The 15,887-nt window shown below is 32.9% G+C and overlaps 2 protein-coding genes across 3 annotated transcripts; both read right to left on the bottom strand.

The window, feature by feature from the left end:
• Window positions 1-2,862: 2,862 nt before the first annotated feature.
• LOC132634294 (pathogen-associated molecular patterns-induced protein A70) lies at window positions 2,863-3,486 on the bottom strand. The gene has a single exon (XM_060350565.1). It carries the CDS (start codon window positions 3,342-3,344, stop codon window positions 3,009-3,011), a length of 336 nt encoding a protein of 111 aa, XP_060206548.1. The 5' UTR covers window positions 3,345-3,486; the 3' UTR covers window positions 2,863-3,008.
• Window positions 3,487-5,732: 2,246 nt separating this feature from the next.
• On the bottom strand, window positions 5,733-9,843 carry LOC132632978 (probable polygalacturonase At1g80170). 2 transcript variants are annotated; one of them, XM_060349139.1, is made up of 9 exons: window positions 9,518-9,821; window positions 8,623-8,754; window positions 8,372-8,542; window positions 8,269-8,289; window positions 7,938-8,145; window positions 7,363-7,444; window positions 7,180-7,288; window positions 6,915-7,031; window positions 5,733-6,352 (listed from the first exon to the last, which is right to left on the bottom strand). In XM_060349139.1, the coding sequence occupies exons 1-9, from the start codon at window positions 9,761-9,763 to the stop codon at window positions 6,074-6,076; spliced, it is 1,365 nt and encodes a 454-aa protein (XP_060205122.1). In that variant the 5' UTR covers window positions 9,764-9,821; the 3' UTR covers window positions 5,733-6,073. The 2 variants fall into 2 exon arrangements, with proteins under 2 accessions (XP_060205122.1, XP_060205123.1); XM_060349140.1 differs by having other exon boundaries at window positions 6,142-6,306; window positions 9,518-9,843.
• Window positions 9,844-15,887: the final 6,044 nt, after the last annotated feature.

Genomic DNA, 15,887 nt, shown 5'->3' with positions numbered 1-15,887 from the left:
AACAAAATACAAAAAAAAATTATTTTCATATTTCGTTTTTAGATGAACGAAATAAAAAAAAAAATCTTATTTCATTTTTTAATAAACAAAAAAACAAATAGTTGTAAAGTCAAGACATAACTTTATTTTGAATATAAATATAATTCTAAAAAATATAGGGAGAAAAACTAGTTGTAAAGTCGTCAAACTTTAGATGGTCATAACTTTGCGCTCGGACGTCCGTTTTACGCGTTTTTTTTTTTTTGAACTTGCGTATTTTTTTGAGATCCATGCGGGCAGTTTGGCCGAGCCGATTTTTAAAAAAATAGCTTTTATCCCATTCAATTTCAATTTTCCCCCAAATTGGCGTGAAATTTTTAGTTTTATTTACTTATAAGATGATGATACGCAATAGATTTCAACGTAAAAATCTTGGGGTAATGTAGCTGTGAATGTCAATTTTACTTCTGCGGTTTCAATTTTTGAAAATAAAGCTGACTAATTTTCTCGACATATAAAGTTGACTAATAAACGAAATACAAAAAAGAAAAAAAGAAAAAATATACTATTTCGTTGATATACCAACGAAATGCATATATATATATATATATATATATATATATATATATATATATATATATATATATATTTTCCAATTTCGTTTTGATATGAATGAAATTAAAAAAAATCATATTTCAAATAAAATAAAAGAAATAATATATATATATATATATATATATATATATATATATATATATATATATATATATATATATATATATATATATATGTATTTATTCCTATTTCATTGGTATATAAACGAAAAAAAATAATTATTTTCCTATTTCGTTTTTATATAAATGAAATACAAAAATATATATATATATATATATATATATATATATATATATATATATATATATATATATATGTATTCCTATTTCGTTTTTATATAAACGAAATGAAAATAAAATTATTTTCCTATTTTTTTATATAAACGAAATACAAAAATACAAAAAAAATTATTTTCATATTTCGTTTTTTAATAAACGAAATACAATTTTTTTTTTACTATTTCGCAGATATACCAACGAAATGCAAAAATAAAATAATATATATATATATGTATTCCTATTTCGTTTTTATATAAACGAAATGAAAATAAAATTATTTTCCTATTTTTTTATATAAACGAAATACAAAAATACAAAAAAAAATATTTTCATATTTCGTTTTTTAATAAACGAAATACAATTTTTTTTTTTATTATTTCGCAGATATACCAACGAAATGCAAAAATAAAATATATATATATATATATATATATATTTTCCAATTTCGTTTTTATATGAACGAAATTAATTTTTTTTTTATCCTATTTCGTTTTTTAATACATGAAATGCAAAATATATATATATATAATTTCTTATTTCATTTTTTTATTCACGAAATGCAAAAAAAAAAAAATGTTGCATTTCGTTTATTAATTCACCAAATGCAAAAAAAAAAAAAAATTGTTGCATTTCGTTGATTAACTCACGAAATGCAAAAAAAAAAAAAAATGTTGCATTTCGCTACAAGTGTAGCGAAATGCAACAAAAAAATCCGGCTATGAACAATGCCTTGTGTGGGTATTTCGTTGGATAACCAACGAAATACCCATTGTGGTATAAAAAAAAAGGCAGCCTATTTTGGTCTAATGGCTGTAAAAATAAGTCATTTTGGCTCCGGACTCTTCACATTCAGTACATAGTGTGGAAAATACAATTTCCTTGATTCGGCCAACTTTTGCATCACATGATAACGTTGGATGTGTACGATTTGGGTATCAAAATTCACATGTGGATGAGCTTTGCTTAACTTGGACTGGGCAGAGTGGATTCCAAATCCAAGACCTTCTATCTTATGTAAATTTAAAATGTAAGTCTCATCTAAAAGCTTAAACGGTTAAAAAGATAATATTTTTTATATATTTAGTTATATCTTCAATAGAAGCCGCTCACGTGCAAACTTGATTCTTTTTGATAAAGCGTCACAGTAAAACTCGAACTCAGGACCTCTACCTGCTCTGATATCATATTAAATTGCCACTGTCTTGTATTTCGTTGGAGAAAGTAATTGCTCTTATATAGTTTACGTGCCAAGAGATCGGGACAATATATGCAACATAAAAATAAAAGATACATAGGCAGTAGATAGGAGATAGAAGATACATATCATTTGAAAAGGTTCTTTGGTGTTGACGTAATAACGAAACAAGAAGATAAATGCTCGAGTATAAAGGGGTGTTGAGGAGCATGAGCACAACGGAGAAACGTCGTTTGCTTTTTCTAAGTCACAAATGAAGGATAGATAACGAATTTGATGAGTTTGCTCTTTGATCAAGTTTAGCTAGTAAAACATATTTTTAATAATTAGAAGAATAATGTTACTGGTAAAATTTGAATTTTGAAATTGCAGCCAAATGTGGATGGATGCTCTTCATATAAGCACATCAAATGTACAAATTTAATATCTTCTGGTGCGATTTCATACTCTTACCTTTCCCAGCAGCTTTTTGAGAATTTGCACACAAATCGCCAATTGGAAGCTAGTTTCTGTACAACCTCCAAAAGTTTGTCTCAGTTACAAAATAGCCTCTTTTATACCCTGATTTCCAAACGTTTTCAAAAAGCACAGGACAAGGTAAAGATACCCTATTCTCCTCTAATTTGCCTATAGGGCTCATCTTCAAGAAAGATATGTCCTATATGTATGCATATAAATTCTACCTCTTTTAGCAAGATCTTTCACTTTTAGTACCCATGCAAGTAAATATGGTTTAGCAAGCAATATATAAATTAAATTAAACACGCAGTAATGCAAGGCAATTGAAGGCAAATTTCAAAATAAGAATTTGCATATATTACAAGTTATTTATTAATTAAGACTTCGTCATGACAGAGATATCCATAACCACATAGCAATACAATGAAACAAGTCATAACACACGCGAAAATTTGAGAAATAAGAAGACGAAACAGAGCAAGCTATGTTCCTCTCTTAAGCATTTCTTCATAGTTCTCAATGGACTCAAGCCTCTGTAGAAGCAGCTGTTGCTTAAACTTATTTATGAAATTCTCCGCACTTTCATTTATGTCTTCTGATTGCTTCCTTTCCAGCTTCTTTGGTGGCGCCGCCTTATTCTCCGACACTGGAGGCTTATTCATAGCCGTAGAATTAGGTGATTCTGACGATCTCTTCACTACTGAACTAGGTCTCTTAATATTATTCTCTCTGGTAAAATACTCCATTGGCCTTTCTGATTTTTTATCAGCTTCTTCCACTTTGGTTGTGTGGTAGTAAGGCTTCAGGGAGCTACTCATCTTTGAGCTTAATTTCTGATGTGCTTTGGAAAATTACTAAGTTGACAATTCTCTGCTTGTACATACTTTGTGGATATCCATATTTATAGATAGACGCCAATAGAGAGATACGACTTTACCTTTTCTATGGTTCGTAATTATGAGTAAGAAGTGGAGAATATGATTCCCATCTACTTTTTTTTTTCTTTTTTTCTTTTTTTGGCATGGGGGCCCTTTATTCAACCCCAGAATGCTACCTAATTGATTTTGTCATGAAGGAAAAATTCCTAGCTCAATTAGACTATGGGAAAAAGAAAAAAGAAAGAAAAAGAATCATGGAATTAAGCGCTTAATTATCATTTATCACGTGATAGAAACAAACCAAAGAAAAACAAGGTAATTAAAGGAGTTTTCCCCCCCACATAGTTAACAGTATATGATAAAAGGTCCAACTAGATGTATAGTGTCAAATAGTCACTACTCTAATATTTTCTGAATTGGACCGTCTTTGTAATTAAAGTGGAGTTCAATGTTAATCCAATATGATTAATGTTATCAATCCAAATAGGACTAAATGGATATTTAATCAGATTACGTGTGTGGAAAAAATTAACGTACGCAATATATAAACAAAATTGGTGAGCTTACCTGGATGGGGCCGCCTACAAGGACTATTAAAATGGTCAAAGTACTAGAAATTATATCCCCACACGAAAAAACTTCTTAAGCTACGAAGTTTGAAAGTCTTGCGGCTTAAGCGATGGATTAACACCGAAAGGTCCCATGTTTGGTCGCCATATTTGGCGATTCAAGATTGTCACTCTCATGTGCGATGCCAAATCATTCTGGTTTATTTTGTTTCAAATCCATTACCGGTAACATATACGACTTTTTCCAATAATTGTAAACAACAATATGTGCAATAGCTTTTGTTTATAAATTTGGAAACAAGTTGCACTCTAAAGTTATATTATTTGTTCAGCTAATAAGCAATGAGTTTTGACTCCAAAAAAACGTTTGGTTACATCTATAATACAAACAAAATGGTTGGAAAATAAGAAAGTGTATTTCATCTTGCTAGAACTTTAACATACGCAATTTCAACTTATAAGAATATAATTAATAATTATTTATAAGTTGCGTAACTTGCTAGTCGCTAAAATTGATCCTATTAATAATACAAAGGAATAAGTGGATCAATTAGATAGCTGATTCCCGATCATTAACAGACCTATGTTATTAGTCTCACGTTGTCTGTGGGATGTGCAATTGAAGTCTTTATACCATACAAAGTTTGTCAATCATCACCTGATGAGCTAATTTGAAGTTGAGTTAGATCTTAAATTCATTTTCCTAACCGTTTGAGAAAAGAAAAGGATAGACATCCATTGAATATCGGCATGGCATCTTTACCCATACCTAAATAAATGCCTAACTGTTGCTTTATAGGTAGCAAATTATCATTATACCATCTTCAAACCATGTGACATAGCTTGGTTCCAAGTCCAAATACAGGTAACTTAGAAGCAAGTAACGTGTTGGCACATGTAATTTTGACTTTGACATTCAATAGCCTGCATGGGCGGTGCGCCGGTGCCACTCTCATCTTTCAACTTTCAACCTAATTTTGGGATTCCATTTCCTCATTTGTGGCGTTCTAACCTTCACAAGCAATTTTCAATCAGCAACCTTCAGTCCAAACTCTAAAAGTGTAGGTTTGGCCATATTCCCGTCTTCCTTCGAAAAGGAAGTTTCTAGAACCCAAATTGAGATTCATTTGTTCTCCTGGATATAGTGTTCCTAAATCCTAATATTTTATAATCTGTAAACAGCGTAATGTAGGGTTCCATGATAGAAACACACCGTGGCAAAGTCAAAATATCCAGTAAATGGGCACAAAATATAAAGCAGTAAAAGGAGATCCAAAGTAATTTAACCTTCTATATACAATGTAATGTTCCAAGCAAAGGAGGTCCGGATGACCCCTCTTGTGCCCCTTAGCTTTGCCCCTCTATACACTGTTTGGTAGGCATCGGATAATAATGAAGTAACAAAAATCTGCAAATGTATGCGGCAAAACACAATCGTGCACTAAAGGACATAACAAACTAATCATGTTTTCGGAAAAATTGAACAAAGCTCTTGGAATACCGACTAATATACAATTTTGCTGTACATATCATATCCTAAATGGAAAAAGTTATAAATTTTATTTTTCTCCAACTACATGATGCTCTGTTCTTATCAAATCTCGAGATCACTATAAAATTCCCTGCACGGACTAGCTAGGCTTTTGGATAGTCTTTTGATATTAGTGTGATTTTTCTGCAGGCAGGCCACAGCTGTACTTCATAAACTTCACAATGTTTGTCGTTTCAAGGACATGTACTAATAGCCTCAGTCATCTGATCGAGCAAATTAGTACATTGAGATACAACAGAAGATTCAACTCCACAAAATACATATGTGGAAGCATTTCATTGTTAGATATCACACATTTTGTTTTTCATGAAAAAGAATGAGCACTTCATTTACAGAAATAATTAAGATCCATTAATCAACACTCATATTTTCTTCTATAAACATCAGTACTTGGACCAGCTACTGATCGATAAGTTGTGGATCAAACTGTTCCGCTTACTTGATAAGTTAAGCAGCTTTGCCCAGGACAACGAATATCTATGACAATTCATTTAGCAGCTTTCAACCGATATATGGTACAGGCCTTTGTACTATTAACATAGAAGAAATCAAAATGATTGACTCCGGTTGGATAAAACTGTTGGCTGAAGAATGCTGTCATTACAGGGAAAGCAAGGAGGGGGATAATTTAAACCTGAGGTTGAGCCATATGCCTGCCAGCAAAAAGATGTTGTTGGATCCCCAGACAATGAAGTAAGTTGAATATCCTCCAAGTACAACTTTCTACAGGGACAGCTATCGCTGCAGGCAATTGTTATTGCCTTTTCTGTAGCTGAAGTTCCTTTAATACCCACAAAGGATATGTTGTCAATGCGAATATTTGAAGTCTGCCCAATGGATTTTCACATTAAAAAAAGCTCACAATTACACTTAGTTGTAGTTCTTTTCAAATCATGCGTATTAAAGCACACGCGCTCACAAACATGGTACACTTGAAGAAGGGAATATTTATGGGACTTATCGATGGTCTATTTCTTTTGGCCAGATGCTGAAGAGTGAATTATAACTTTCATTTAGTGCAGAACTAACGAGTAACTATCAAAAAAGAGTTTAACAAAGAGATAACCAGCTGTCGTATATATGATAATTGATAATATACTGAATATTCACCTGGTTCCGAAACAATAACTCCATAATGGATGTCACTACCTTCACTAGTTCACTAGTAGGCCAACAATTTTTCCATGTCAACAGAGCCTTGTCCTAAGCTCAAAACAGAAATGCTCCTAAGCTCAAAACAGAAATGCCCACCTAAATACCTAGCTAAAATACACAACGTACATGCAAAATTGAACTCCTTTCCCATGCAAACAATATATAGAACAGCAAGAAGACTAAACAAAGAATCTGAATTTGGACTGCGAATCAAGAAATGCAGCAGAAACATACCTTGTTTGAACAGGGTTTCGTAGAATCACAATAATATTGGTCTATTATGATAGGATTTGAGACATTTTCCATCCAAATATTCTCAAAAGTAACCTTTCTGACAAATCCAGAACCCCCCTGAAGAAGCATTAACGGGAAACAACCAACAAGGATGGGGATATGGAACCGTAGGTTAGCAAAATCAACTTTTAGAGATGAAAAATAGTGCAGAATGATATAAAAGGTTTTAAAGATTCATCTGATGCAGATTTAGAAACAAGATTACCTGCCAAGTCTTTATTCTAACCCCGTTCTCTGTGTTGGAAATAGATGCTCCATTAACATGAACATTGTAAACCTGAGACCGTGAATTTGACTTGCCCAAGCTTCCAATGCTAAAAGAACAGAGTACTAATTAGAAGCTTCATCTTATACATAACTATAACAAAACAGCAAAAAATGTTCTAACCTTATACCATGACCTGGTCCACACACAACATTTTTGACTTTGATCCGTGATGAATTGCCGACAATAGATATGCAGTCATCTCCTGTATTCAGTTTCTGAGTTGGTCAAAAGATAATGAAATATACGATAGGAGCTCGATTGTGAATACGATATCCTTGATCATACAAAATCAGTTACATTTTTATGATGAAATTACCTCAACTGGTGTATCCGGCAATAGCGAGAAAAGCTTAAAAAGAAGAAACTAACTGAAATCAATCGATCTAGCGTAAAGAAGTGCTAGCTTCATATATTTTACGAGCTTATTGTATCCGAAAGATGACTTCACATTTTACTAACCATAACTGAACTCAACTACTGGTCCACAATTTCAGATCCCCTTAATAACGCCTTATAGTTGACCTCTGTAAACACAGAGCTATGTTCCATAAAATGCATTATTACTTATTAGAACCATAAATCCGAATTTTATCATCTCAAACATTCACTATATCTGTTAGATACTACTCCTACCAAATAGCGACAAGAAGTGATCTATCTGTCTCTCCAATTGCAAAGACTAAAGATCAACTAACCTGTGCCAATAGTGCAATCCTTGATATTGACCTGTGTAGATGAACTTATGTGGATTGCATCGGTGTTAGGACTATCAGCTGGGGCTAAGACTACAAGATGCGATACTGAAACATGTTTGCAATCAGTAAATGCTAAATGCATTTGTTGACTATTAAAGATCTTTATTTTCCTGACTTTCAAGTTATTGCATCTGTGGAAAGTTAAAGCCTGCACTCCCATTAAACAACAAATCACGACGAAAATCAGCATCAAAAGACTTTTTCCTGAAACAGAGTCGATATCTACTTTATAAGTCATAATTAATATCACAGAGGGAAAGGCAGAACTGACCGTTGGAGCATGATGACACGGCTAGCAAAATAAAAGAAACATCAAATTCATTATGTGAAAGAGAATCATAGATCTCGATGTAAACAATGGCAAAGAGAATTACATTTGTTCTGTTGACCTTGCATGACTTAGCCCACCACTCCTGGCCCATACCATTTATAATTCCTCCTCCTTCTATTGTTAGGTGTTTCACTTTAACGAAATAGATCCATTTTCGTGGATTCAAGCCATCCCAGACTGCGGGATCCTTTGGTGCTAAAATAGTACCTTCAATCTATATGGAAATCGACAACTGAATACCTTTTAGCAAAATAAAGAGTTGGACAAGATACAATTGCTCAATTTAGCACTCACCCTTAAAGTCACCTTTGACCGGCAAGGACCAGCAAAATTAATTGGTCGAACTAAGAAAGAATATCCACCAGGGATAACAATCTTCGCTTGTGATGGTGAATTGCAGGCCATATGCCAAGCATCTTTAAAAGACTGAAAACACAAAAAAAACCTCTTAACTGAAGCTAAGTACTCCACACTCTAGTGATCCAATTTCATAAAATAACGTCTCAAAACTTTTAGCTCACGAAACAATAAGGACCAAAAATTATCAGCACTAAGAAGCTTAACAAGCAGCTTTTTGTTTCGTTAGCTCATTCCAATAAAAGATTCACGCTAGTCTTCTTAAATACATTTTCACGATTTTTTACTAAATGTATCAATCTTACTAGAGAAATCAGCAATGTGCAAATCATCCTTTCAATAACAATCTTATATCCATGGAAAACACAACTAGTTTGACCAATTAGATATCCACAATGAATAAAATAGAAAAAAAAAAAAAAAAAAAATTCAGCAGCCCTCAAATTTTCTCTAATCATGAGTAGCACAATGAAAAATTCAACATTCATGAATGCTGAAATTTGCTTCAGTTACTGCTCTATTTTTTGAGCACAATAAGTTGCTTAGTTCTAGGACTAATCTACTTTTCTGAACTTTAAATTTCTATTAGACTTTTTTAGTTTGTTGAGATATTTTAATTGTTTGAATTTTTGTTATGCATATTTCTGCAGATTATGTTTTCAAGATTGCTATTTAAAGCCCTCTATGCTTAGTAAAATTATTGAGGGACATTTTCAATCAATACTTTCAATCTTTTTGCCGCACCATCTTAAATAAAACAATGACAAATCTCATAACTGTGGAAGCATTACAAAAGGTGAAGCATATAATCATAGTGAAAGAAGGGACTTACATTAGTATCGTCGGTGATGCCATCTCCAATGGCTCCAAAATCGTTGACACAAAAAGGGGTTTGCGATTTGTGGGTAGTGTTCCTCAAAGACACAGACGTTGGGAGCTGTATCAGTGACTCAAACCCACTAACATTTGCAGAAATCAAGACGAAATAGATACTGTAGAGTGATGCAAACAGAGTAATAGAGGTGAAATAAGAAGAGAAATTAAAGCAAGATATTGAGGAAGATCCCATCTTCCCCATCTTTCACTAGTGGGAATCCACTTTGTAACTTAACTAATAGAAGTACTTGACAATGTCAAAATCGCTGTCGGGAAGATTTTTTCCAAAAGAGGCCCCCACACGCCACTTGTAATGTGAGAAGATTAGAAAAAGAATGTTTTAGAAAAGATTATTATCAACTGTCGTTTTCTTAAATGTTTTGGGAATTCTACATAGAATTAATAGGAATCTTTAGTTAAAAGGAATCTTTATCACCAGTCATTTTTAAACGAAAGTTTGAGGTAATTATTGATAATAACTATTTTTTAATTTATTTATATTTATTAGCTACAGTAATTTTGTAAATTATTATTCATAGCTATATCAAAATACATAGAGTTGGAGTGATTGAAGTGGTTATTGGGCGAGGCTCTCACCCTACCCACCCAGGTTCAAACCCGGCCAACAATATTTTTTATCTTACATATTTTCCCCTGAGTGTATTTCGTCATATGTATTTGGCTCATATGTTTTGTATCCCATAATGGTAAGAAGGTAGTTATATCTATAAGTTTTCTTTTTTAAATACCCAAAATTAAGATTTTTGATCTCATTTGGACAAAACATCATCTTTTAAAAGAGAGACCTTTTATGAGAATTCAGATTTTTCTGTTGGACCTTTTCATATGTTTTCATAGAATTGACTCGCTCGATCAAGTTAAGACATCGAGTGTCGGTCCGCCTCACCGGAATTTTGGGAAGTGACAATAGTTTCTCGATTGTTGATAAATTCTCACTCTAGTTTATATGATATAGTAGTAAGCACATTAAATTTTCAATTAATTAAATTATGCATTTTTTTTATCCTTTTGCTTGAGAATATCACAATTTTATATGCTAAATTCGCACATTTACACAACATTTTTCGGTAATATAGTTTCATTAATAGATGAATATAACATTTTTTCTAAATAAAAGAATAAAAACTCATATTTTGATTAATTAAAAGTAAAATAAGTTAAATCATATATATATACTAGATGATGAAAGCCCGTGCTAGCACGGGCCCAACACAAAAATAGTACCGCACTTTTCTTTTTAGTCTGTCTAAAAAAGAATGATATATTTTTATGTTTAGAAAACATTTAACTTGAAACTTCCCCTTTTACCTTTAATGAAATGATTTAAATCCACACAAATATCTATGACTTGTTTTAGACCACAAGTTTCAAAGATCTTTCCTTTCTTTTTTAAACTTCGTGCCTAGTCAAACTATGTCACATAAAATTAGGGCAGAGAGAGTACCTTTTAGTAATATAATTATGGAGTTTTTATTATAGAAAGTATTATAATTCAATTAATTGAAAATATCAATAAATTATTTTACTTAATCCGTTTCTCCCATATATGACTTTCCTAGTTTGGTTCTCCAATTGAAAGATTTGAAATACACCTTCTCCTACCGAGTTTCATGCCATCATCTCTTTCTATTCAACAACACTGAAAAGCGTTTTCATATGTTAGCATCTGTTGTAGTCTTAAATTTTTAAGTATAGACCAACTTCATCATTTTAAGAAAATATGTGTATACGTTTCTTGACCGTTTATACTTCATCTTCTTGATGTTATTCCTCATTATTTGTGTGAGACGTATGTGTCTAAAATTAATGCATTTTTATCCTTTCCCAATGGTATAAGTTTTAAATCTTTTGGTTTTATGACTTCTTTAGCGATTTGTGTGTTCAATTTAAATCAGTATTTCTTTTTTCCTGAATTTCTCTTCTTTAAATTTTCTCTAAGCGTACCTTTATCATTTTATGAACTTATTATCATTATTTAAATGTCCTTTTTTTTTGCAATTGTCTCCTAATTCTTCACGTGGACTCCACATTTTTTTGAATTACTATTATAGAAGAGTGAGTTGACGACCAAACCCACTCTTCTATGATAGTTAAAATTCTAAAAAGTTATCAATTGATTTTTAGGATTAAAATTGTTACTCCCTTTAATTTTTGGGAAAAGAACACAAATTTCTATTGCACACAAAATAATTACCTGGCCCTACCTCCTCACTTTCATACACCAAAACTTTTTACCCGGATGCCCCCAAAACTATGATGATATCTCCCATATACCATGATGGTATGAGAGAGATTCATTTCTTCAAAACACTCATCAACCTTCTATGAAATCCTTATAGTATATATAATATACTAATAGGGTATTATAGTGCAACATGTTCATTAACAAACACACTTTTCTATAAAATAAAAAAACCTCTATCATATCATCACGTGATGCACATATACTGAGATGATATCATAAATGGCAGCTTCAGTTCTTCAATAAGACACCCCTTAGTCTTCCATGACACCATCATGTGTATATCATATACTAAGATGGTATCATGAACGACTACGTTCATTTCTTCAATGAGACACTCCCTTAATCCACTATGATAACATCGTGGTATATAAATACTGAGATGGTATCATGAAGGAAGATTTTGGGCCAGGGGATACTCGGGTAAATAATTTCGATCGAACCGGATAGAAGCAAAATTAATTTATGAGGGGGCAGGATCGGGTAAATATTTGCCTTTTATGGGTATTTTGTGTTGTTTTTCTCTAAATATCAAGGGAGCCGTTCCGCATTTGGCAAATGGGCTCCAAATCTTGATCCATTTCAGGTTTATATCGGGCCCATCTTTACGCACCCGCCGTCCACTGTGAAGTTGCTAATTTCCAGCTCACGACGCAAAACTGACTGATAATTTCCTCTCTTTATCTCAAATTGGCTCGCAATGCTTTAGCTCTGCTCTCACTACCTAAAGAAAGACTCTGTTCTAATTTGTCCTAGTTCTTCGTCAATTTTGAAGCTAATATGTATTCTTAATTGAATTTTATCAATCAAAATACATATGCATTCTCATTTGATCACATACGGTAATTTCTCCAAATTTGTTGATGGTGTATACTAGTTTGCTTTGAGTATTAGATATTTAGATTCAATTTTACCTGAACATTTACTAACTCTTAAGTCATTCATCGAATGTCAATAATTATGTTTTTAACAATATCAATTCGTAAAAGTATTTGACTCAAAAATACCCTTCATATTGACATCAGTCTATTTGAATTATGTTACGAATAATGCCCAGAGATGAAGGGGAAAAAAAAGAACTTTCATAATGAATTTTCTGCTGAAAAACACGGTTTGGATCCCAAACAGGCTTCTAATTTGTCTTCCAAAGTGCGATATTGGCTTTCATAAGAATGAGTGAAAATAGGATAAGTGGATAAATATTTTCGAGTATGATCACGATTTATTCGAGAAACTCGCCTTAAGATAATTGATATTACCATACCATTTTCTGTGTGCTATGTTGTGAAATAAGTGGAGAATGCAACTCTTAAGTCTGATTAGCTATAAAAAGTAAGCCAATATATAACAAACTGATTTTTTTTTCCCTTTTTGTTTTCGGTCATAAAGAAGGATTAGAATAAAACTTAGGCCAACAAAAACATACTTCTATATCTGAAAATAATTTGCGTTAAAAACAATAGATTATCAGCCTTACCATTTATATATCAATTTTCCACCCCTCAAAATCATTTAATATGCCATATGTGATACCAAAATTCTCTATTTATGACATTATGCATTCAAATATTTAGTGTGCCTCTGTGATTCTTGCCATGTTCAAAAGTGTATGCCGTTATCTACTTGGACAGAATTTCAGCAGCTCCGTCTATACTGACTAGTGGCTTGAGTTTATTAGTGATGCATACATTCTACTTTCATGCTAGAAAGAAGATGCTGCTCATTAAAACCAGTTTATATTACATTCTCTATCTATGACATTATGCATTCCAAGAACCAAGATCATTTATGGACTACAAGTGCGATGTAAAATGTCTTCCTATCATCATCCTTATAGTGATTCTCCTTCACCTCCTTCCTCATCCAGGTTCTTCAAATCAATCAACAGATCAATGATCTAGTGGTGTATCTATGTGTCACTGCTGGTCATATGCTACACATGTTTTACAATTGACTATATAGTCAGAATGTCTTTCTATGTTTCAATAAGTTGGCCTTGTGTGGTGGTTTTATCAATGTTATCTTAAGATTTAATACTATTACCTATCAAAAAGACTTAGCACTATCACAAGAGCTTCTTCTGCAGCTGCTTAGGCATTAGAAACTTTTGAATAAATTAAAATCGACTAAACATATTTATTGGCTACCAAACTTAGTTTTGAGTAGTTGTAAAGTAGGAAAAACTAAAATCTAATAAGTTCCCCCAATGCCAAAGGGGTGTGTGTCCCGGGGGGGGGATGTAATGCAAGTTTCAGCCATGAACGAGTTTGGTTGGCTTGGGAAAACCGGTCTTTGCTTTATAAGGCTTCTGGATGATCATTCCTTTGCTCGATATTAAAAGGTCAAGGCGGACTTCTACTTGTTTTCCTTACGGTGTGTTCTTAAATACCTACGGTCTATGGAAAGGTAAAAAGAAGAATATGCCGCATGTTTGGAAGTTACCGTTAGTACATAGTGTATGAATGTCTGTCAGACTACTAATAAATTAGCACCACCAGTTTGATTTTCATATGTGCACCTTTCGCTTTTTGTTCCTTTGACTGATGAAGGGTACACACACGACTGATGCTACTTCATGAATTCCATAACAATGATGGGACAAATGTTTCTTACAAGAGGTCCATGAACTTTATATAAAGGTAAACACTTCTCAGAAGCTTTTTTTTAAAGGCTGTAGTAATTTGTTATTTGCCACAAACGCATGGCGAGTTCACTTCCTACACCCTTCTTAATCTTATCTCATCCTACTTTTTGTTTTTTGTTTTTTCTCCTTTCCGGGAGAGGGCGAGGAGATAAAGTTTTCCCTTTCTCATCTAAAGTTTTCATTATAAGGTGAAGATCTAGACCATTCTACAGTGAGTTTCCCCTCTGTGCCTCCTCTAGTTTGTTTGTATGCCTACTGATTCTTTTTAGCAGGCAACCTCATATCTAGGCATGGCTTTATAATTTCTTTGAAAACTGTGGTTGTTGGCATTTTGATGGTAAGATCTGCATAAAGACAATCTTGTAGCATTCGTGTCTGCAGCGACGATATCTTTGACCCTATGGACTTACCTTTCGGTTTTTGACCAAACAGCTTTTGAATTTCACGAATATGATTGCATTTTCTCTTTTTCTCTTTCCTTTTTTCGGCTTCTTTCTCTCCCGGTTGTTATTTTATTTTGGGATAATATAGCGTGGTACTTAAATTATAAAGTATACTGTTTTTGGTCTTTGTACAACAAAGTACTAGTTCTGTTGTTTGTGGTATAACATTTTGGATTTAATGGAACAGAGCAATTTGTGCATCTAATTACTTGGAATAGGATTTTACACACTAGTCATATAAGTATGTGGTATGGGGGAGAAACTGTTTTCAAGGACAAGTGATGATTCAGGTGGTAATTATATGAGACTCATAAATTTGTACAACCTTACTTGCCTATGATGGCAATTCCTCATATTGGTACTACAAAGTCAAAATGTTGCTGGATCTTCAATATCCATGTTTATCTCCTCCCCTCGCCCTCGGATATAGTCTCATCTAGACAGAAAATGATCTGTGCAATGCTGTCTCTATGTTAGATGTTTGTTCAATTTTAAGTTCACTGATTTGTTACTGCAAAATGTGCAGATCCTCCTAATCCTCTCTGTTTGCCGGGATCTCGCATTTTTTCATCTCATTTTGATACCAAATTCAGAGCCCTTGCTAGAAAGTGTTATGGATCAAAGAATTATGCATGAAATTCCTGGTTTACACTGTAATTTGTTTCCTGCTGATGAATGCTTATTGTATTTGGACTGAATATCTTTCTGTTGTAAATTGAAAAATGTGATTACTGTGCCATGTTTTCATCAAGGCAATGTGTTAATTTAATCATTTAAACACAGAAATTGAAAAAAAGAAGAAGATTAGGCTTAGTTAATTCTCTGTCAATTAATTTTGCTAGGTATTTGGATGCTGTGCAATTCATGCATGTGATGAACTAGTGTCAGCCTGTCAGGAATTTAGAAATGCGCTTTGGCCTTCTAGCAGCACTTTATCTCAACTAAATTCACATGTCTACATAGCGTCAACCTAGAT

This window comes from Lycium barbarum, chromosome 3 (genome assembly GCF_019175385.1).
Source record: "Lycium barbarum isolate Lr01 chromosome 3, ASM1917538v2, whole genome shotgun sequence".
In the NCBI taxonomy this organism is placed as follows: Eukaryota; Viridiplantae; Streptophyta; class Magnoliopsida; order Solanales; family Solanaceae; genus Lycium; species Lycium barbarum.
The sequence above is the reverse complement of the archived record's forward strand: the minus strand, read 5'-3'. Positions and strand labels throughout refer to the sequence as shown.